This window comes from Anoplopoma fimbria, chromosome 1, assembly GCF_027596085.1.
Source record: "Anoplopoma fimbria isolate UVic2021 breed Golden Eagle Sablefish chromosome 1, Afim_UVic_2022, whole genome shotgun sequence".
Lineage (NCBI taxonomy): Eukaryota > Metazoa > Chordata > Actinopteri > Perciformes > Anoplopomatidae > Anoplopoma > Anoplopoma fimbria.
In genome coordinates, this window is record NC_072449.1 from 21181581 (window position 1) to 21205016 (window position 23436).

Here is a 23436-nt window from a genome sequence, read left to right on the forward strand (position 1 = left end):
CACATTGGGGTGTTTAATTCACCCATGGTGAGGATAACTGTGTTGCAAACATAATGATGATTCATGTGCTTGTTAGTTTTTTTGCAAAGTATTTCTACACTACCATATGTCTTCATTGTCTTCTTGTTGTCTTCAGTTTTCTCTGTTTTCCTGTGGGTTTGTAATGCTCGCTCCTGTTGTCTTCCAAATCAATTACAATACCCCTGTTCCAACAAGATTTGACATAACAGAAAAGGATGTTCGAGCGCTGTTTTGATGGAGACGGACAGAATTTGTGGCTGAGATGACAGAAAGAAAGCTCAGGAACAGGGGAACAATTTAGCAGGTCAACTTGGGTGTCATGCTTCCATCAGTGCCGATCAGAGCTGGGGACGATAATACTCGTGACTACTGCAGAGTCATTTGTAATGATGTAATAAAAATGATTAATAATAATAATTTGTAATAATAGTAATTAATGCAGATTGTAACCTTTCCAACTGGGGAAAGGTTACAATCCAGTGGGAAAGCCCCTTTCCAGTGGAATAGGGGCTTAAAAATGCTCCCACAATTACCTTTAAAGATTCACAAGACTCTTATAATTAAAGCTCTGCACAGTCGCTGCTCACTGCTCCTTAATAGTTAGGATGGAATAAATGCAGAAGATGAGGTTTCTCTCTACGGTACGACTTGGGTATAACTTCACTTACGTGTCTATTTCTGTCTTTCAAACATACAGTTTCTCACTTAACTATCTTTCTGTTTCCCTGTCTATCCATCTGTCAAACAGTTGCTCTGATTCTTGTGAGCTAGCTGTGTTTGTTTGAGTGGCAATAGGACAGGACTCTAGGTATTATCAAGGTATCCACTGTTCTTCTGCACAATGTCCAGTGACGCTGCTGCTGGGCCACGGCTGAGCTGCTACGCCTCATTGGGCGGTTTTGGGTGGGGTTAGTGTCCCTGGATGAAGATTTTGGCAGATTTCGGATTCAGGGACGAGAAGGCCACAGACACAATTCTTGAATTTGAACTGCTTTTTTCTATTACAGGTCTCCATTTTAATAACTCATAAACTATCCCTCCTTCTGAATTTTCAGAATGTGATGAAATATTTTATTATAATATTAATGATCAAGTGATCCTAGGTGCCTGTGTATGTCCTGGTACAAGGAAAGCGTTACAGAAAGAAAAACCTGTGTGCTTCTTTGACTTTCTGCGTTGTGCTGAGGGAGAAATTAACAACACAACAGATACTTTTGTATAATCAAAAAAACATTTGTTATTGATAAATGCTTTTCCCGTAATCCCTGTAAAGAAGGTTAACTAACTAATTTACTCGTAATTTACTACTTACTTTAATAGTCTGATGTTTAGGTAAATAAAGACTGTAACTTTAGGCTTTTAACTCTAATGTAACATTGATACAAGGATATAGCAACATCTTTAGATTTATCTGTGAAAAACACACCTGCTTTCTCTGTCTCTGTTTTAGGATCACTGGACTGTGTTTGGTGTCCTCTGCAATTCTAACTCACATAGGCTACTTGTGCCTCAGGAGGGACAACTTGAAGTCCTGCCTCAGCCGCAAATGTTCCAATGCTATCTCCTGTCAACTCCGCTCGGAAAGGGCTTTGTCTGCAGATGATGAATACTACAATATCTCTCTGGTGTCCGCTAAATCAGGATCCCGCAAAAGTACACTGCCAACATCTCTCCGCCAGGACTTTCCACTATTGATGAGCACTACGGCGGGATGTGTTGGGCGACAGCTGCAGCTTAAATGACAACCTGAAGGCGTTGTCATTTAAGACAGCTTTGCTCCTTGCACTGACCTCAGCTAAAAGAGAGTTTGTGAACTAACCAGCTTGTCCTTCCACTCCAGTTGATTGCTCCACTGTGGTGATAAAATAAAATCCCTCCTTTGTTCCCAAGATCTGAAGGAGTTCTTTCAGGTTGAGTGTTATACAGCTGGATGCTTTTGGTGTTCCAACCCTGCGGAGAACAGGGAGGCATGATACACCAACATGTTTCTGAAATGCTTGATGAAACCGTGAATGTATTGTGCAGGGTAAGGCCATGGCTCTCCCCAGATTAGTTGAATACTACCTGGGTTGGAGGGGGCCACTTACTTCTTGGCAGTGCAGCCTAGGATATAAAGAAGTAGCTGGGCATCGGCGGCTAACCTCTAGCCGGTCATGACCAGCCCTTATGCCAATCTTCAGTGGGCAAATGTGTGTTTGTGAAGCGAGGAGAGCATTACTCATGGAGTCCAGTGGAGAGCTCCACCAGTGTTTACAGAACTAGGGTTACAATATTGTAACCTTTTTTCTGGTCCAACTCAAAATTGACTGATTCCTCAGCAGTTGGATTTCCTTTCTTACAATGGCACCATGGGAATCATCCACTCTTTTGTCTAAAACTGTTGGGGCAGCCCAGACAGCTGCCATTTTTGCCAGTTTCCTTTACTACTGACACACCTTTGGTGAAGCGTAGCATCGTCAGATGATATTACATTTTGGAGAGAATTACATTGTAGTTTTATCATGCTGAGAGAATAATTGTGTAATGATATTGCAGTCTCCTGACCCATTAACATCAAAATTGAAAAAAAAAAACATATTTAACACCATGCTGTTCTTATACCAGTATCCCCCTTTCTTGTTCACAACCCCTCCATATGAGGACAGGGTCAATTATACAAAATGAGTTTCAGTGTATTTCAGTGAATACTGTAGGATACTGATTTCTGTTTCCTTATACAATATCTGCTTCAGTTTTAATTTTCTTTGTATTCTAAACAAATGTATCTCACCATCTTCTGACAGGATCTTTTTTTTCCAGGTGCTAATCTGAATGATGTGCCTGACCCTGGCTCTTCCTCAGCCTTCAGAAAAGAACATATTGGACCACTGGGGACCCAAGGTCATTCTTGAATGTACAATGGGCTCCATAGTTCTGGGCCTGCATGTCTCAGCCTCCCCTGACCTTCCTAGCAAGGATATTCCCTGACGACATTAATGAAGCCAAACGAAACCACCTTCAGCATGCTGATCTTCTGTATAGTCTGGGTGACTTCTCTGTTAGCCTACATAAGTTCTCCTGGGAAGTGCACTGATGCAGTAGATATTTTTGCAATCTTAGACTCAAATCATGGCCTTCTATTCTATATCTTTGCCTCAAAGTGTTTTATTTTTCTTCTGAGGTCTGAGAGAAACAAAAAAAACACCCGATGGTGAGATAGTAGGAAATACCAAGGACTCATGGTCAATAGATAAAGGCATAAAATACTTCAAATGAAAATAAAAACTGAATTTCAAAGAAGTATTGACTTTTGAAAGCCGTATGGTGTCCATCATGACACATGCAACAACAACAACACCAAAAGAAAGAAAGAAGCAATGAATAAATACATATTCTTGACATTAATCAAATTCAATGTTATTTGTATTCAAATACTGTCACTTTTCTTCTGTGTTCAAGTGTAGTGTGCATAGTTTAATTTAAGCTTTTGAACGTTGCTGAATGTACCATAGCAAAATATTTGCATGTGTATTTCTGCCTAAATGGAAATAACATTTCATCAGCTGCTAGAGCTATTATTATCGTGAGTTGGTGTGGTACCACCCTGATGGTCCATCACAAACATTCACTCATCAGTGTGTTGCACACTGTGGTATTTGTTTGCCCTCACAGATATTATCCAGTGTGAAAAACTCTGCCTTGCTGTCTCTCAATTGCAATTCTGTCAACACATTTCTTATCTATCCTCCCATTTCAGATCATCTGGGCATGGATCTGGTGCATAATAAGATAAGATAAGATGAGACCTTCACATTATCTGCTGCCCAATATAATGTAGACTTCCACATGGGCCCCAGTGAATGGTGCTATTGTGGGAGAGACCATTAGTTTTGGCTGTAGTTTCTATGCTGTCCATCTCAGTGCCGGCTCTCACTACATAATAGGTGAAAGAAAGTTGGAGAAAAGGCTACCTGAAAGGCTTTCCTCAAGAAGGAAAAATGATAGAAAGCCAGGATTATGGTGAAAGAGACGCCTTCATCATGAAATGCGATTTTAGGTCATGGTGTATCTGGGCAAGACATGATTCAATCACTCAACTCTGTACCCTTATATAATTATGCAAAGTCACTGATATGTACACTTATCTTCACCATCTGTGTATGAATGTGTGTATCAATGGGTGAATGAGAGGCACGTTTTAAAGCTCTTTGACAGATGTTACATAAAATGCAGTACATTTGACACAATATTCAGTTATTTGTTTTTTGCCCTAATGATGGTATGGGTTGATTAATGAATGATTTTGGAAATCAATTTCTCCATTATTATGCATATCTTGTCAACATTTTAAGACTGTTCCCTTTGTAATAGTTAAAAAAAAGTGTGTACATAACCAATGCATCAGCAATCCAGGCAAGACATATAATATTTCTGTACCTTTGCCAGTTACATCGAAAAACTCACAAAAGTAGTGCTTGTTAGACTGAAACTGACACGTGATATTGATTGCTGCTTTATGATTTGCCCCCTGAAATGCCGGTGTAAGTTGCAAACACTCCAAAATTAGGTGGGAGGATAAGTCTCAAGTAGTACAGTGGTCAAGTACAAGTCAAGGAGAGGGTCAATAGCGCTAACTCAAAGGCACTTAACACAATCCTCAAAACAGAATAATAGGCAGACACAAAATACACTTTTGCCTTTTTCAAACAAAAATACCATTAGCTGCTGCAACAGAATTATATTTAGGTGTTTGTTATTTAATCCATCCCTTTGTCTCTAGTTTAGTCATTACTTGAACTTTGCTTCACCCCAAGGCATCAGAACTTCTTATTCATAGCACAATATTTTTTATAACTTCTCTAAACCCTGTGTTTGATGAGGTAAACCCCCATGTGGTCAAACATCTGGTCAGCATTTCTTCCCATTACAAAAACTCACTGATGACAAGATTGAGCAAATTGCTGCATGTAAACACTGTAGAAGTCATGTCCTTCTTACATCTTTCAGTTTCCCTACTGTGTTTACATCTACGCTGTCAGCAATACATGTCTTCATGTTTGGAGTTATCTTTTTCAGTATTTCGAGGCATGGATTTCTTTGAATTCTCGACTTATTCTCTACACTCACTCACTCTTTTAATATATTTTTAACAGCCATGCACACTCCTATTTTACATCTGTGTGCCTGTAATTTGATGGCCCGTTCATTTTAATGAAGGCATTACCAAAAGTTTTTTTTCTCATTCAAGTGATATTAACCTCAAATAGAGATGGTCTATTCTGATTTCCTTAATTAATTCAAGCATGCTACTATCTGAAGGATCACTCATTGAAATGAAACAAGAGACTATCTTGCGATAGGGCACACCAGCCGCAATGACAAATGAGGCCAGGGGCTGTAGTGGGTGGAGCAATGGTCCCCTTCAGACTTTCAACCCCCCTACTTCCAGCACACTTGCTTGGATCACACCAATCTTCTAACTCTGCCTTCATTTTTATCTGAACTACATACCTGTTTTGCGACTGCACCCTACACAGTTATGACAAAATCTGTCCAAGGACAGGCATTAACACCTGGCAAAGTACTAAAAACGGCTTTTGTGGTAGTCTTCACTACAGTAAGTGATGTCCAAGACCACATTTTGCCATTTTGACACCAACAGAGACTCACAATGAAACACAATACCAGCAGCCACATGCTGTAGCTATCTGTAACAAAAATAACCCCTGTCTCATATTGAAATGTATGATGCAGTATAGAGAACAAAATGCTAAGGCTAAAAAGAGTTATAATTGGAAATAAATGCAAATCAAGCCCCTACAAACCCCTTTTTGACCCCAACGGACACCAGAGACCATACATCTCTCCATCTTCCAATTTGTCTTTCTTGGGAGGAACAGATTAATTAGTGGTGGATAATCAATGTTAGCCTGAGAGCAGCTGTGGAGAGCCGGAAAAATGTCTGACGTATTAGTTTGTTATTGTAGGGAACAGCCAAGTGTGATGTTTATATGTGAAGGCCTCCGGAGTATGAGGGTTTAAATTAATCATTGATGGCTGGGATTTCCACAGAGTATACCTCAGAGACCGTGGGCCTCATTATTCTATCTCAGGTCAAATCAGCATGGACACTGGTGCCAAATCCCATTCAGATCTAGCAATGAGCTGTCCTTCACATTTCTGTGGAGAACGTCAAAGGAGTGTCACGTAGTTTGAAAAATAAAACCATTTGTAAACTGTTGGCTGTCTTGAATTGCTGGGTATTAAACACTATAGGGGGTTTCATATTAAAACATCACCTCTTTATGATGATGCACTTTTATGTCTTTTATATTGTTTCTGTGATTATTCGTCTGTTTTTATTTCTACACTACTGACCAAAATAATTCATAAAGTTAAGGTAGATCTTTAACTAAGGGTAAGAATCTATTTATTAGGAGTGAGAGTGGTAGACAGGAAAATGTACAAAGACATTGGGGAAAGTTATTGGTAAGGATAAAGATGGGCCATGAAGAATGACAGAAGGCAGCATTTACAACACAATACTACCATCTAGTGGTAAAAGTTTGTCTGTATATACATATATTTTTATTAACCTGGGAAAAAGCTAGTAAAAGAAGTCCATGAAATATGAATGAAATAAATATGACCTCCTAAAATTTGTCCAAGGCAGATTTCGACATTAAGTGTTTCCATGTGTTCTTTTCTGGCCTTAGAAGGATTATGTAGCACTTTGGTGCAAAGATGCAGCCCAACAGTCCATAACTGGAGGCCAAAATAGCAAACACCTCCGTGGCTGTGGAGTACATCCCAGGAGAGCTGATGTAAGCAGGAACAAAGGCTATCCACACTGTACAAAAAATGAGCATGCTGAAGGTGATGAGTCTGGCCTCGTTGAAGTTGTCCGGTAGTTTCCTTGCCAGGAAGGCCAAGACAAGGCAGAGGCAGGCCAGCAGGCCAATGTAGCCCAAGACCAGAGCAAATGCTACAGGTGAACCTTCATCACACAAGAGAATGACGATAATGCTCTCACGTGGCATCAGTTGGTGTGGAGTGGGTGGAGCAACAACCAGCCACACTGTGCAGATTATTACCTGTAGAAAAAGAAAAGTGTTTCATTCAGATGTTTGAGCAAATGCCCAAATCAAGGTGCATAATGAGTGAGGAATCCTTACCTGGACCAGTGTACAAAGGGTAATGATTGCCTTTTGCTGTGCAGGCCCAAACCATTTAATAACATTACTGCCTGGAATTGTGGCCTTGAAGGCCATTAACACCACTATAGTTTTCCCCAGAATACAAGAGATACAGAGGTCAAAGGTAATTCCAAATGCTGTGTGTCGCAGCATGCAGGACCACTCAGTGGGCCGGCCTATGAAGGTCAGAGAACACAGGAAACACAGAGTCAACGAGAAGAGCAGCAGGAAGCTCAGCTCAGAGTTGTTGGCCTTGACAATGGGGGTGGCTCTGTGACAAGAGAATATGAAGGCCACAACACAAGTGCAAAAGGAGCCAATGAGCGAAATAGCCATCAGGATGATGCCCATGGTGCTGCTATAGGAGAGGAACTCCACCTGTTTGGGGATACAGGCTGTTCTCTCAGCATTGGACCAGAACTCTGGCAGGCAGCGCACACACTCTACGGCATCTAAAGAAAAGACAAGAGGACTTTAGCTGTTATATATTGTGGCTTTACCACTGCAACTTTTTTAGAGTTTTTAGACTCTCAATCGCAAAGTAGGCAAGTAGCCTTTCCTTACCAGTCTGATTGCTAAACTCGCCAGCTGTGCAAACAACACAATCATGGCAGCAGATAGGGAAGTTTGTTCTGATTGACTTCCGTGTACCTGGGGGACAAATGCTGCTGCATACTGACAAGGGGATCTAGGGAAACGAGGGAACATACAGTGAAATGATCACAACACAGCCACATAATAAAATAAATATTATTGAACAAAATGCAATTCAAAAGAACATTATTTAATCTATTGAGATCCATACTTTGGTTTGGTTGCCATTCCATACAATTATATTTTCCTGAATCTTGAGTTTTTGCTTTCCGTCTTTGGTTGTCTCATCAAATTTGCCAATAGTGACAAACTCCATTTCTCCATCTGGTCTTAGCTGCCAGTTCACAAGGTCATACATGGCTGCAGGGTCACCATTCTCATCAAACTTGGTTTCGTCGCCAAAAGAGTTCAAATATTCCACATATTTTATGTAATGAAGTAGCTAATGGAAGAAATTGCATATCATTTTGTAGTAATAGCAATATATATACATACTATATCAGTATCACTGTAACTTTTGTTCATCTGGAGTGAATTACTGAACGTGTGGGATGGTACCTGCCATGGCTGTATATTGTCTGCATCTGGACAGGCCTGCTGAGGAAATGGCCCGTTTCCTTTCACACAGCTTCTCATTGCCTTTAATGCATGGACAATGGCATACACAGCCTTATAGACATTGTAGGAGATCCTTAGTTGTGACACATCTGAATAGATATTCGTCACACTCCGCAGCTCTTCTGCTCCGGAGCATGGAGGTTTACCCTCAACACTATGTTCCTGACCTTCAGCCTGCAGACCCAGGCTGCATTGAAACACCTCTTCCCAGAAGGGTATCAGGAATGGATCTGTAAGGGTATCTGGGCTTGAGGGATGCAGGCGTAGCAGAAAGTCTTGCAATCCAGGGATGTTTGCTCGCCGAATGGCAAATCCCATAGAACCCTGGAGAATTTGATGGTGCTTTTTGGGGGTGGAGATGACGGCAGCTGTGCTCCAAGCCTCACTGGCCAGCCACTGTATCCCAGTGAGCCCCTCTCTAAATTAAAGTGGTATGGAAATGTCAATTTTTTCAAAGATAAACATATCAGATTTCAAACTTAGCAAACCTGTATTTTTAAAAAGTCAACAAAATCAAAAGTTGATAGTGATTTTTTATCATATTTTAAATACTATAGTGAAGCAGAAGATTCTGAACAAATCATGCCTGAGAGCTTCGTCAAACAATGCGGCTGCATCTTGTTCCACAGCAAACACTAGAATCACTCGAGCCCCAGAGGAGCGGATCTTGGAAACAATTGATGAAATTGTGGTCTGTGCTCGGTTCTTAGGGATGACCTCATGGAGAGCAACACAAACACCTAATTTTCTAACCTATAAGCAGCAGGAGGGATATATGACAACTTTATTTTTTTTTATTCACAAGTTCATTAAATGTTCATTAAATTATACAATGAAAATGACTTAATGGCAACTTTAGTTATGGGTGTATTTCTCACCTCATCTGCAAATATGTTTGCCCCACCACGGCCATAAGCATCATCCCCTGCGATCACACCCACCCAAGTCCAGCCAAAATGCTTGACAAGTTGTACTAATGCATCTACCTAGTGATAGAAAGAGGAAAAGGAAAAGAGACACAACGAGAGAGAGAGAGAAGAGAGAGCGGTATTAAATGATTCCAGAGATGAAAATGTGGACATTACTTTGTTTGTGTATAGAGGTTGCATTGTGAGTGGCTGCTGCCTCTAACCTGAAAGAAGTCACTGGGCATAGTCCTTAAAAAAGCAGGAAACTCCTTTTTGTCACTTAGACAGGCACAGCTGGAGAAATAACTAACCTGATTGGAAAAAAACAAATAAACTTTATTCTATCAGTTGGTAGGACTTGTCTCATAGTAACCGAATGTTTAAGCCACTATGAATTTAAAACTGTTGACCCTCCCTAGCGGTGGTAACAACAACAAAAACAATCTAGCGAACACAGTTGCTGAGTAGCTATGACTCTCTTACCTGTGGCACATGGAAGACTCCTAGGAATCGGGCCACAACAAGAGACTGAGTAGAGCCTCCGTCTCCTATCACTGTTGGTACCGTCCCATGACAGGTGCCTTTACTCTGTGTCCCTCCTACAACCACTGAACCCTTCTCATTCCCCACTAACTCCATGGCAGCCTTCAGAGCCTGATGGGGTGTACTGCATGAATCATAGATCCTATAGCCCAGTGTGATGTTGGGAAGGAGTTTGCCATCTCTGTTGATCTCCTCTATGGCAAAAATCATAGTTTGCATCCAACGGAAAGTACGGAAGTTAAATCTGGAAGAACAGAGATGATGGAATCTTAGATTTCAACATAATTATCAGTGTAAAGCCCTGTAAAAATGAATTATTTCGCTCAAGGAAGTTAAAACAAACATTTCCAAACAGAACAATGGAAGCAAGAAAATGAAGAGAAAATTTGCAGCTACAGCAAGACTAGCTAAAGAACTGCTCACCTGGTGCACTGTTGAGGAGGAGGCGTAGAGGTGAAGGACAGACTGGGCTCCACCACCATGTCATGAAGGGAGAAGAGTCCCCCCAAGATAATGTCCCCCTTTTTCTCCAGCACAGGCAGGGTCATAGACCCTGGAATTAGTTTGCATTGCTGGCTCTGGTCTTGGTTGGAGTTGTAGGGAAAAATCACACACCATAGTAGACTCAAAAGCACAAGCTCTGTCCTTCTCCTGGAAAGATTGGAGTCTACTGATCTCATCCCAAAAAATGGCATCCTTTCTTTAAGCTTTTACCATACACACTTATTAGCCAATATCTATATCAGTTCATCTAATACATTTTAGATAACACATACAAACACACAAGCACTTAGTAAGCTAACAAAGCTACAAACTATTTTGTCATTAGTCAGTAAAGAGCAAATGTTAGTGTACATAAAATGATACATTATGACACCTTTCAGATGAACACAGTATCTACAGAAATTGTCTGGTTAAGTCAGATCAGTAAATTATTTTTTTAGCTCAATCAATTTAGTAGAAAAAACATATTATCATCAGCCTAAGCCTGTATATTCAAGGTTATGTTCATCAGGCACTTCCACGTGCTACATCCTCACTGCACAGACAAGCAATTCAATCTTAAATTTTAGGTGGGAGATGCTAGCCTATATATTTGCTACCCGCCTCATATCACAACTGTCAAATGGACTTAATTTCCCCTGGGCCTCTGGTCAGTGGAAAACGAGCCCCCAGTTTCACAGTAAGTAACATTAACAACAACAACAACAACAAGGAACTGGAATGAGTACTTGACCATAATTGAGAAAGACATGAGCTGTGTCATGTCACAATGGTATGCCTGACTAGGCCTAAGTCATCCTTCAATGATGTGGAAAGGCAGGCAGTAGACCCATGTCACCAGGGGCTGCTGATCTAAGTTGCTACACAGCGAACTGAGTGAGAGGGAAACTTAAAGTAGTATCAAAACCTAATAAGAATTGTTTAAAGTGGTAGAAAGAAAGAGCTACACAAGATGCATCACTGTATTGTTTTGAACATACATTTAATGGGAACAGTGTAACCTGACATACAGTAAATACATACATTGCAGTATCTTTTACAAACATTTTTACCTTATTTTAAATTGTTCTTATTCTTTTGTAGCAAATATTCCTATGTAGGATTAAACAGGAATGGGGAAATCAATGAGTCATTAGTGTACTGTGCATATCATTAAGAGGACAAACCCTGCAGGCTACAAAACAGAGCGCTACTAAGTGTGTAGCAAAGACAATATTACATGCTCTGTTGTGCTGCCTCAGGTCATACACTGTAGTTTCCTTATTAATAGTAAGGATAGAGATGCCCTAAGACAGAACGCTCAGTATTAAGATACAGATTTTCCTTTTTTTCTAAGTAAGAGTTTAGACTTGGGGTATATGCTCTCAAGGGAGAGGGATCAGCCGTATTGTTTCTGAAAACAAGCTGATTAAAAGTGAACAATAAGGGGATTGCAATTGTATCAGTTGTCCTCACAGGGAGATTCAAGATAATTAAAACTCCTGAGTATTGGATGTTTCACTGTATTCTGTTAAAACCTTGAATATGCAGTCTTGCAAAGACAGGAATACAGATGAAAAAAAATAAAGATAGACACACAATCATACAGATAGAACGTTGAAAATAACAGAAATATACAAACAGTTGGCAGGAAGTAAAAGCAAATAAAACATGACTTGTATGTCGAGTTAAACCATTGGTTAATTAGCTATTGGCTGTGGCTCAGAGGAAAAGGGGGTCGTCTTCTAATCTGAAGATTGGCCGTTTGTTCTCTGGCTTCTCAAGTCTGCATGTTGATGTGTCCTTGAGCAAGGCACTAAACCCCAAATTGCTCCTGATCTAAAATTTCAATTTGATACTCTTTCTGTATCAAAATATTTTATGGTTTTATTTTAAATAAGTAAAAGTCAAGTCTGCTCAAATTTGATTTTATTTGATTAAAAAATGTGTGTAAAACTCAACAGATAACAATATTTTGCTATGGTACATGTTTTTCTTTGATGAAAAAAGTATTCCAAAATGTCCCCAATTAGGAAATTGTTGAAATTGTAGTCTTTGAATCCAAAACATTTTCACACCTGCACTCGGGGTGATGCTCGACAAATGGAATCAGGTCCCTTCCTATTGTTGAACATAAGATTCAGGAGTATTACGGATTCCATCATGGTTGACCTGATTCCAAGGATTCTATGTTTGATCTTTGGGTTTGGAGTGAGTCACTTTCCCAAGTGAAGGAGTTCAAGTATCCTTTTTTCAAAAGTGAGGGTAAGATGGATTGTGAGATCTACACAAATGTATTTCTTTTTCAACTGTAAAGCTGAATCAGAATGGAGCTGGGCCTAAAGTTGAAGCTCTTGGTTCTAAGCTCCAATCCTCAGCTATGGTCATGGGCATCAGGTAATGACCAAAGGAATGAGTTCATGGATACAGGCTGACAAAATAGGTTTCCTTTGCAGAGTGTCTGGAATCCCCCTTAGAGATAGGGTGAGAAACTTAGATATCCTAAAGGAACTCGGTACAGAACTGCTGCTCGGTTGAGGCAGTTCAATCATTTTTTCCGGATTCCTCCTCCCTGTGGAGCTATTCCCGGCACAGGAGGAGACCATGGGACCATGAGCACTGTAGGGATTACCTATTCCACTTGCTTCAGGTGCTTTATAGCTGTAATTTTCTATCATGGACCAGTTATCGATCTATGATGTTGGCAGATTAGAATTTAAGCGTAATATCACTGTCTTGCCATCTTGAAATATGTGAAATATGGGCCAAGGAATATATGCAATTTTTTTGTCTCCTCTGATATGTGAGAAACTAAGGAATATGAGTCCATTGTATATATACCTATTTATATTACCATTCCAGAGTAATTTGAGATTCAATAAAGGAAAATAGTATATAATCTAAATTCAAAGGCAATATTAACATTATAACCAAGGATAACAATGCAGTTAAATGTATTTTCCTACTATTGGGACTGTGAATGTGATTAACACACACTAAAGTTCACCATTTGTGATACAATTTATAAAAAACTCATAGAGTTTCCATGTTTTGGCCATGATGACCGTTTACTCTAAGCTTTACTTCAAAACAAAATTTTTATCCTTATAGCCAGGTTACAAATAACATCATTAATTTCCCAAAATATTTGAAAATTTGGAAAAATAGTAGATCCATGGATAATGCCAGGCCCCACACTGCTTTATGAGATTTCTATCTGACTCATCAAGGGGTATAGAACGGACAGACAAGTTGTTGGGTGGTAAAACCCAGGATTTTTTGGTGTGGGTGCTTTGATACAGCCACCAGGTGGCAATGAACAGCAATAGCTCCCACCAGTGCAAATGATTCAAACTTGACTACAGCTGCTCACTCTCACTGACACATACCAAATACCTAAATCTAACCAATCCAACCATGAGAGCAACAAGTAGCCAACTAGAGACAGAGTAGTGTGGGTCTTGCCTTCCATAGCAAGCTTCGTGATCTAGCCCCCCATCCGCCCAAACTTGACTGCGAACCGCTTGTAACTAAAGCCTGCCATTTTTGGTGCAAATAACATATGCCTTGATGAAACATTTTTGCAAGGACAAAGACTAATGTCAGTGTGTGACTGTGAAATGTGACATTTGATTGCTTTGTTTCCCTATAAATAGCATTTGTTGTGTATTTCAAAATAATTTAGAGTGTACCCGGTACCAGGCATTGGTAAGCTTTTAAAATACATCTTAGTGGCATTTTAGTGACAATTGCAACTGACAAATAACCGTCTTATGGTTAAAGAGACTCCCCAAAGTTTTGTTATAAAGGGTTTAAGGGGACTGAAATGTCAATCAAGGGGTCAAGGGAAAGCTCGGACTTTGCAGTTTCCAGCAATACCAAACCATAGGTCCGAACCCCGTCCCTTTATTAATTAATGAGGCATAGGCCCACCAACAAAATGGTTCATTTTATTTTTACCAAAGATGGTTTCTGTCATGGTAGAGAGCTCTTAACAAGCTGATCTATGTTTGTTTTTAATTTGTTTTTTGATGCTGAATAAAATGAGAGTCGGACATTATTGACTGCTAGGATTGTCAGCTCCTAGCAGTCAATAATGTCCGAATTAAGCAGTCGATGCAGACACGTAGAGTAGGATTGTGGAGAAGAGATGTAACTTTAACTTCCAATAACTGTGATTGTCTGTTTCAAATATAAATATTTGGTAAATGGAATGGACTTATACTGGTATATCTCCTATCTAGTCTTATGACCACTCAGAGCGCTAATGGCATGGGCTACTTTGCAAGGTGCCACCCTCACTTCAGAACAAACTTACTTCACATAACATTAACACACGGTAGGCACAGTTTACGGGATCAATTTGGGGTTAACTGTCTTGCCCAGGGACACATCGACATGGACTGGAGGAGCCGGGGATCGATCTGATTCTGATTGTGTGATTGAAGGACCACCCGCTCTACCTCTTACCCACAGCCTCCCACAGTCTTTGGTTCATATAGTCACTGGACGTGTCACTCGACAATCAAGTCAGCCAGCACTGTTGGACTGACATGTGTTGGATAAGGCGCCATAACTATAATTTTGCCCAGTGGCCACTCGCAGTGTTGCAGATTAAAAAGAACCTACTGCCCCAAAATCATTTTCCTCATAGACCACCGCTATAGAAGAAACTTCTGTAAAACTATTGTCAGGACACCTTGAAATGCATACATGGTCTTATAATGATAAAACTTTCCTCGGGCCGAGGAAAGCAATTAAAAAAACTATGACGTCATCACAATTTAAAGTCTGTTGGTCGAATGGGAACTAGCAAAAGGGGCCAGTGAGAGAAACTCTATTGCACGTATTCGTCAGCCACATACCCAGGAAGTAAACCTGGAATAGAAACTATGATTAAAAGCCTCTACATCAGGAATCTTTGGTTTAGTTTATGTAACGAGAATGACCATTTCACCTATTTCAGGACTGTCACAGACAAAAGGCTGAATTGAATTATTTTTGTCACTGTCAGATGTTTTGCACCTACAACCTTTAACCTCAATACATTAATGGCAATCTGAGGCTTTTATTAAGTTAGTTTTAGGTAGAGATATCAAAAACAAATTTCTTAAAAATACAGTAGATAAAGGTAGTGTTAAATAATTATCCGCCAGAAAATAACTGGTAGGCTTATTTTAATCAGACATGTTTTATCAGAATATAGCTACAAAACAAAAACACCATGATGAAATGTTTGGGACAGGCACCATGTGGAGAGGAGGCATGAGTGTGCGCGTGTGATGTGAAGAGGTAAAGCGGTGAAGCGTAACACATCTGGGAAACACTTACGCTTGTTATTGTGTATATTTTGAAGTTGGTGTCATGGCATCATCCTAAACCTGCCAATTTACCTTTTACTCAGGGGATTGAGTAGGGAACACGGGGCCAGCTGGGCAAGCAAAGACAAGTAAGTGTTTCCAACAAGACTGATGACATCTGGGCCTGAGGCTATGAAACAAGAGCTCACCAGGTGTTCTGTTGGAAATTAATTAATTTCTGGTTTTAATGAGAGGTGATCTCACCTCTTTCAAAACAAGTGGCTCACATTAATGAGCACTGCTACAGCAGAGTCATTATTTACTCTAACTAGTTTCATATTGGAGAGGATAGAATCTTTAGGTTTAATTTGACAAATTTGGCATGTCAAAGCCAAACACAATCCAGCACTATGGATCTCAGAGCAATCAAAAGGTGCTTATTGACAACATACATGGTTTTGTTAAGTGTGAAATGAAAACACTCCAGAGTTTCCTTAAAAAAGTGAATTTAACATGGATCATTAAAAAAACACACTCAATTATTACAATTGTTAACCAAATAAGCGTTACAGACAAAAAATATGTTCCTGTACTGTCTCATCATTGTCACAATAACAAAAAATAAATACATATAAGCCGATATCCAGAATATGAATCGTGTAAATTAGAATGTATTGGCTTGGCAAGGGTTCAGTATTAGATTTTGGTGGAATTACGATATTAATGCATCTTGGCCTGCTTTCCAACCATCCCTCGAGAATTCAAAGGACTTTTCAGCTTTATGTACAAAAATGTTACTTTAATGTCGGCTGGATCACATTCAATTTCAATGGGGAATACAGTATTCAAGCTGATGTTCCTCCATCCACAATTCAGATGATATTTAAGTAGGCTTTATGACATACATAATTGTCTTGCTGAGTTGGGACGATCTGAACAGGTTTTTCTCCACAATAACCTTTATATGTTGTTATATTCACACATCCTTCAGAGATGCGATTCAGCCTGGTTACAGCCTTTAAACATCTGACATTCAGGTCCTAGCAAAAGTGCCAACTGTTGGTAGGTGTGGATTCACTGTGGACATATTCAAGTAAAGGGGGGGAAGTAAATAAAAGTCAAACATAAATGTTTTTTCAAAAGAATATATGTGGTTATAGACACCTTTTATGCTGTGTATTGTAAAGTAACAAACAGCTTTGTTAGCAAGTGAAAACACATCCCTTTGCCATTGGAGGGACACTGCCTGTATATAAAGCTTGTATCTAATTATGTATTTATTATACTTTGTTAGTCAATGAGGCACACATAAGTCACGTAGTTTGGAAATATGGATGCTTTATCGTCTTATTGGTAGAGGAGGTTCAGAAGTCCTCTGGAGAACCTGCCTTTAAGGCCGCATCCTTCAGAAGATGAAGCCCCTGAATTTGGACATAGCTTTAGTGTACTTAAAGGGCTAAATCTCCATTTCTTGTTTTATAGTATTAATGTATAACACTGTAAAAAGACCTTCACTGGTACAGTTTATACCTATATTTAACCTCTAGAATCGCTCAAATACATTAATGATCCTTTTATTTGTGTTTATTAAAGTTATACCTGATAAAAACAATGGCAATATTTCAACAACTCATCACTTCCTGAAATTAAATTTGTGTTTTTAAAAACTTTGTAATAAATTGAGTTTACAAAACACCATGAATCAAAGTTCTATAACAAACCACGTTGCACCGACAGAACCAGTTTGAACTAGTTTTGCTAGCAGCACAGTTTCTTTGTTAGAATCAGTTGCGCCTCGGGTCCCTATACTTGGTAGGATGCTGAAGGCTGGACCAGGGCTGCAGATTAAGAGTGAGTGGTTGAAGGGGCTGGGCCAGGACCTGGAAAGCTTGCTGGAGGCTGGTCAAGGTCCACCAAGTGTCAGCACACAGAACCATGACCACAAAAATCTCTGGCTGATTTGAAGTGAAATGTTTTGACTGGCGAAGCTTTCTTTCTGTTCGTCCTTTAATTATTTAATTTTGATTGTCATAATTTCTATATTTTTCTTATATCTTACCTTACATGTTGGTCCATTTCAACCTTTGTTGTATCTCTCATTATGCACAGTATTGTGCTTTCAATGTGTCCCCAAGAACACTTTATGAACTTTTTCTTCTTATTCTTAACACTACTACTACTACTACTACTACTACTACTACTACTACTACTACTACTACTACTAATAATAATAATAATAATAATAATAATAATAATAATAATAACAATTCTTCTTCTTCTTCTTCTTCTTCTTCTTCTTCTTCTTCTTCTTCTTCTTCTTCTGATTATTACTATTATAACAATGATAAACATTATCATCAATAGCAGCAGCATCATCTCTACCATTATTGCAGCTTTTCAGCACTTGCACAATATTGCCATGAGATGGCAACATTGTCCATGTTATATGCTCCATAGTTTTAAAGGCAAAGACTGAGTGCCTGATGGTTTGTGGCTCTGTCTGTACACTTTTATTAATCACATTGTGGCGACAAAAATGTGTTCACAAGGTTAACCATAGAGATTATGTTCCTTTTTTCAGTGGGTTCAGGCAAGCTTAAAGTCCCACTACTACAACTAATGGTGGCAGAAGCTGGACTATAAAGGCCAACATCAGTGCCCAACCACACTAATACACTTGTGGCGGAAAGGGAGCAAATTTGGTACATGCAGATCAGATAAGATATTTTTATTACATACTAACAGTCAGATTGATTGGTTGAACCATATAACCAAAAATATAATGTTTCAGAACATGGAGTTATTGTCGAACCTAAACTGTACTTATTTTAGGAATTTATCTAAATTCATATCTCACTGGATGTTTTCCATCAACAAATCCAGAACATCACATTAACAGTTGATTCCCTTTCTAACATTTAAAAGTTCAAAAGCATTTATACTTAATTGCTATGTCTTCATTTATTTTATTCATTATTGAAGTTTGAGTTCAAAAAGCAAAGCCAAGGTCAAATTTTCCAGGGCATAGTCTTGACAGACAAAGGCCTCAAGTTCTCCAGCAGAGATCTTAAGGGGATCATGATGCAACAGCACTGACGGGAGTTTTCCAGTCTAAACAGAGGGGACAGGTGTGGTGTGGAGGCAGACTGGAGACACTGTGAACTCTAGAGGGAGATTGTTAGTTTGTTAGCACGTTTGTGAGTGGGAAGAGCCTGAGGTATAAATCATGGTCAGGCCTAAGGCATCTGCACTTCCCCACATGTGTTAAATCATCCCCCAAAAGACATACCCTCCAGAGAGGTCAAAAGTGTTTCTAACAATCATACAAACAACAATTATTTTTTTTAATTAAGGATGACCTTAGAGGCATATCAACTGACTTAAATGATGAAAAATAACAATAACACCAAATTAAATTTCACATGGCCCAATGACTTGCTAAATCAGGTGTGCTAAATTTGTTACTTTGATCACTTGTCATAGGTGTAGGATTAATTCCCTTATCCAAATGCAAAAGTCTCAAAACATGATTCGAAATCTAGTTTGAAATAATAGAAATTTAAATGCAAAAATGCAAAAATCATTCAGTAATTTATGTATAAGGATGATCATTGTGTAGATACACACAAATATACAAAAAAATTAAATAATAATATATATATAGTATACATTATGGAGATGTCTGATCACTGTTTGTATCTATATTTACAATTTCATAATATATATTTCATATTAAACCAAAGCAGTTTAAGCTGTATGATAATGAGCTTAAGGTGTACTTCATTAGACTTAGAAGTACTTTTGAGCTTTTTTTAACATACTACTATACCATGCTTGTGTTGGCATGTTTACACTTTAAACTGTTACATTTTGTATGCATAAATGTATTCTGATGTTCAGTGCCATCTGTTGGACATTACAGAAATTGTGATAAAGTATTCTGAAAAAAATACTTCTTTAATATGACATATACTGTACACATATACTTATATGTATATAAGTCCTTCCATTGTTGCCCTTTTCTCATCTGCATTAGCCAAAACATTTAATAAACTAGTTTCTCACTGAGATTCTATGAGTCTCATGTTAAGTGATCATAAACGGTATGTCTTGTCACATAATGTGTACGGTTCTAGCTTATTAGGTGACAGACTAGGCCCTAAGTATTTTATGATTTTTATTTTTAATTAGGAATTCCTGAAGTAATTCTGAAATGATTATGTCTCTGCAATGTGTACTGTGTATGTAGGTTACTGTTCGTGCTATTTTGTGCTATAATGTGAACTACTATCAGGCAATTAATATTTTTTTCATGGCTGTCAAAAACAACACAAAAAAGTGCACATTTCATGCAATGTTTTAATTTTTATTTTTTTGTTATGTTGATAGATATTGTTTGAATGCAAAACATATTCATTTACATTAATCATGTTCATGTTAAGTTAAACATAGAGGTTCATTCTTTACCTTTGGAACACATCTATTGTATAGTGATACAAATATTAACAGTTGAGAAGGTTGCAACAGTAAATAATAATTTTCTGAGCCCATTACATGAGAAAACGTTACGTAATCTAATAAGTTTAATTTATTTTCAATATGTTGATATACAGACATCATAAGGATATATTTTGGGAAGAACCATACATTGCTCTTTCATTTAAGTAATATAGTTAGTCAGTTCATTTTAATAATATAAATATAAAACAATTAGAGACAGAAAAAAGTGCTGTAAATAAATCAAAGGGCTCTTCGTGTCGCTTTACTTAACAAATGTTTCTTTGTATTGTTCTCAGGCTTTAATAAAATGATGTAGCACTTCGGCAAGAAAACACAAAACAGCATTCCATAACTTGAAGCCAGAATAGCAAATATCTCCACAGCCACTGTGAACTTCCCCGGAGAGCTGGCATATGCTGGGATAAATGTGATCCAGACTGCACAGAATATTAGCATGCTGAAGGTGATGAATTTAGCTTCATTAAAATTATCAGGTAACTTTCTAGCCAAAAAAGCAAGTACAAAACATAACACCGCTAAAAACCCTATATATCCCAACACAGCCCAGAACCCCACAGCTGATCCCAGTGCACACTCAAGAATTATCTTCTCTTTATAGTGGCTCATATTTTTGTAGGGAAAAGGAGGGTTGATTGTAAGCCATAGTATGCAAATAAGAACCTGTATGAGTGTGAAAGCCAGAACACTGATTCTCTGCTGTGCAGGCCCAAACCATTTCATCATATTACTACCTGGAAGTGTGGCCCTGAAGGCCATTAACACCACTATAGTTTTCCCCAGAACACAAGAGATACAGAGGACAAAAGTGATGCCGAATGCTGTGTGTCGCAACATGCAGGACCACTCAGAGGGCCGGCCTATGAAGGTCAGGGAACACAGGAAACACAGAGTCAAGGAGAAAAGCAGTAGAAAGCTCAGCTCAGAGTTGTTGGCCCTGACAATAGGAGTCTGCCGGTAGTGGAAAAATATCAGGGCTATAGTCATCGCCAGGCAGGCACCAAAGACAGAAAAGGTGACCAACAGTATACCCATCAATTCCCTGAAGGTGAGGAACTCAATAGCTTTCAAGTCACAGTTATTCCTCTCTTCGTTGGACTTGTACTCGGGAAGGCATTTGTCACATTTCACTGCATCTGAAAGCATAAATATGTTTAGGCTGTACAGCACACACATCCTCAGATAGACCAGTAAAGTGCTGGCAGTGATTTTACCCAACAGAAACATAATGAGTGCCAGAGTAAATGCTAGGAATCCTGCCGTCTCACTTGTACTGTTGCTGAACTCCCCGTCAGCACAGGTGATGCAATCGAAACAGCAGATAGGCTTGCCCTTCACGAAAGCCCGGCGGGTGCCTGGCAAACAGCTCTCACTGCAAATAGACCTTGGTACCTTTATTTAAAAAGAAAAAAAAGTTTAAAATAATTGTTTATTACTCAAGATGAAAAAGAATATTGCGCTCAGAATAGAATTCAAGAAAGCTCATTAAGACAGGCTTTCGAGATTTACTTACTTCAAGATTCTCGCCTGCCCAGATAGCTCTCACATCTGCTTTCATCTCAAACTGCTGGCCCTCTGGCCGTGAGGCATCATAGAAACCAATGGTCTCAAAGACTATGTAATCCGTCTCATCCATCTGCCAGTTTACCAGAGCATAACGTGCCACAGGGTCGCCCAACTCATCAAAGAAAACCCTTTCACCAATCTTAGTGGTGAAATTGACCTGTGTTAGGTAATGCAGAACCTGCAGAGAAACAGAGATGTTGTTTTTTAACTATATAATAAATAACATATACAGTTGTTTGACTTAGGCACAGAATTGTATTTGTTTACCTGCCATGGTTGGGCATTTTCCCAATCAGCACAAGTATTGTTCTCAAAAGGCCCTTCTCCATCTTTGCAGGTAAACAACATGTGCAATGCTTGACCAACAGCATATGTGGCCTTGTAAACATTGTTCAGTAAACTGGCGTCTGAAACATCTGTGAAGCGTGTCTTTGTGTCCCACAGAGACTCCTTCCCAGTGCAGGCTGGGACTAAACCCTGAGCTTGAGTCTCTGCTTGGGGAGTAAGGGTGCAGCCAAACACCGTCTCCCACAACTCAACCAGTCCGTGGTCTCCCGTTGTGATGGAGGGCCTGCTGTTAGCGAGGAACTCCTGCAGTCCAGGGATGTGGGCATTTAATGCTGCAAAGCCCACCGCCCCCTGCACCACAGCGTAGTTTACTGGAGAGGCAATGTAGCGATAAGTGATCCAACCCTCACTGCCCACCCACTGCAGCCCTGTCACATTCTGAGCATGGAGCTCCTTAATAAGTATGTCAAGGTCTGTGCCATCAGTGAAAGCCACTATTACCTTAGAGGTGGATTCCTTAATAATGTTCACCACCTCTAAGAACCACTTCCTGGGATCAGTTCTGTAAATAGCCACTGAATACTCAACACACACACCTTCCCTTTCTGCTGCTTCCAGGAAACTGGCCATGCCACCATTCCCATAGTCACTATTAGTTCTAATAGCCCCTACCCAGGTCCAGTCAAAGTGTTTCAAAAGCTTTGCTAGGGCTTTGCTCTGGTGAATATCACTAGGTATGGTTCTGAAGAAAGAGGGATAGTCTCTTCTGTTGCTAAGACATGCACAAGTGGCTGAATGACTGATCTGAAAGACAAATAAAACAGAGAAATAGCTCATTTTGAGATGTCTAATATGAATGACACGTCATTAAAACATTTTCACATGTAATCTAACTTCTCATTCAACAACAAAAAAATCACTTGACAGTTCATGTGTGCAGAGACGATGCATGTCCCCAACACTCACCACAGGAATATTGAAGGGTCCCATGGTGCGGGCAATACCTATTGTAGAGGTGGATGTGGTTTCCCCTATGACAGCATGCACATTTGAGAGTTTGCTACAGCTGCCTTCCCCACTCTCATACCTATTCATCAGGTTAAGTGATGCCCTGATGGACAGAGGGATACTGGGGCAGGAGTCAAATATCCTGTAACCCAGTGTCACTCCTGGAAGCAGATCTGAGCTGTTGTTGATCTCCTCTATAGCAAATATCATAGTGAACGCGTATTGAAGCTCTCCGGGGTCCAGTCTTGAAAAAGAAGAGGGTCCATATTTTACAATTTATGAAAAGTAAAAAAGAAATGAAACACACACTGATTTGCACTTATAACATGAATAAACTACACATATTGTAATGAGATTTACAGGTACTTTTTTTTTTTTTATCCCTCTTACCCTTCACACTGGATTGTTCCTGGG

At 39.3% G+C, this 23436-nt stretch overlaps 2 protein-coding genes across 2 annotated transcripts; both read right to left on the reverse strand.

Annotated features, from left to right (window-relative positions):
- Positions 1 to 6653: 6653 nt before the first annotated feature.
- Positions 6654 to 10554, reverse strand: LOC129097013 (extracellular calcium-sensing receptor-like). The gene is made up of 10 exons (XM_054605688.1): positions 10283 to 10554; positions 9800 to 10103; positions 9541 to 9627; positions 9287 to 9394; positions 8995 to 9161; positions 8349 to 8826; positions 8002 to 8232; positions 7761 to 7884; positions 7176 to 7648; positions 6654 to 7094 (listed from the first exon to the last, which is right to left on the reverse strand). The coding sequence occupies exons 1-10, from the start codon at positions 10552 to 10554 to the stop codon at positions 6654 to 6656; spliced, it is 2685 nt and encodes an 894-aa protein (XP_054461663.1).
- A 9828-nt stretch (positions 10555 to 20382) lies between these two features.
- On the reverse strand, positions 20383 to 23247 carry LOC129091017 (extracellular calcium-sensing receptor-like). Its single transcript, XM_054598471.1, has 5 exons — positions 22981 to 23247; positions 21994 to 22818; positions 21674 to 21904; positions 21429 to 21552; positions 20383 to 21296 (listed from the first exon to the last, which is right to left on the reverse strand). Exons 1-5 carry the CDS (start codon positions 23230 to 23232, stop codon positions 20383 to 20385), a joined length of 2346 nt encoding a protein of 781 aa, XP_054454446.1. The 5' UTR covers positions 23233 to 23247.
- Between the last annotated feature and the right edge of the window lie 189 nt (positions 23248 to 23436).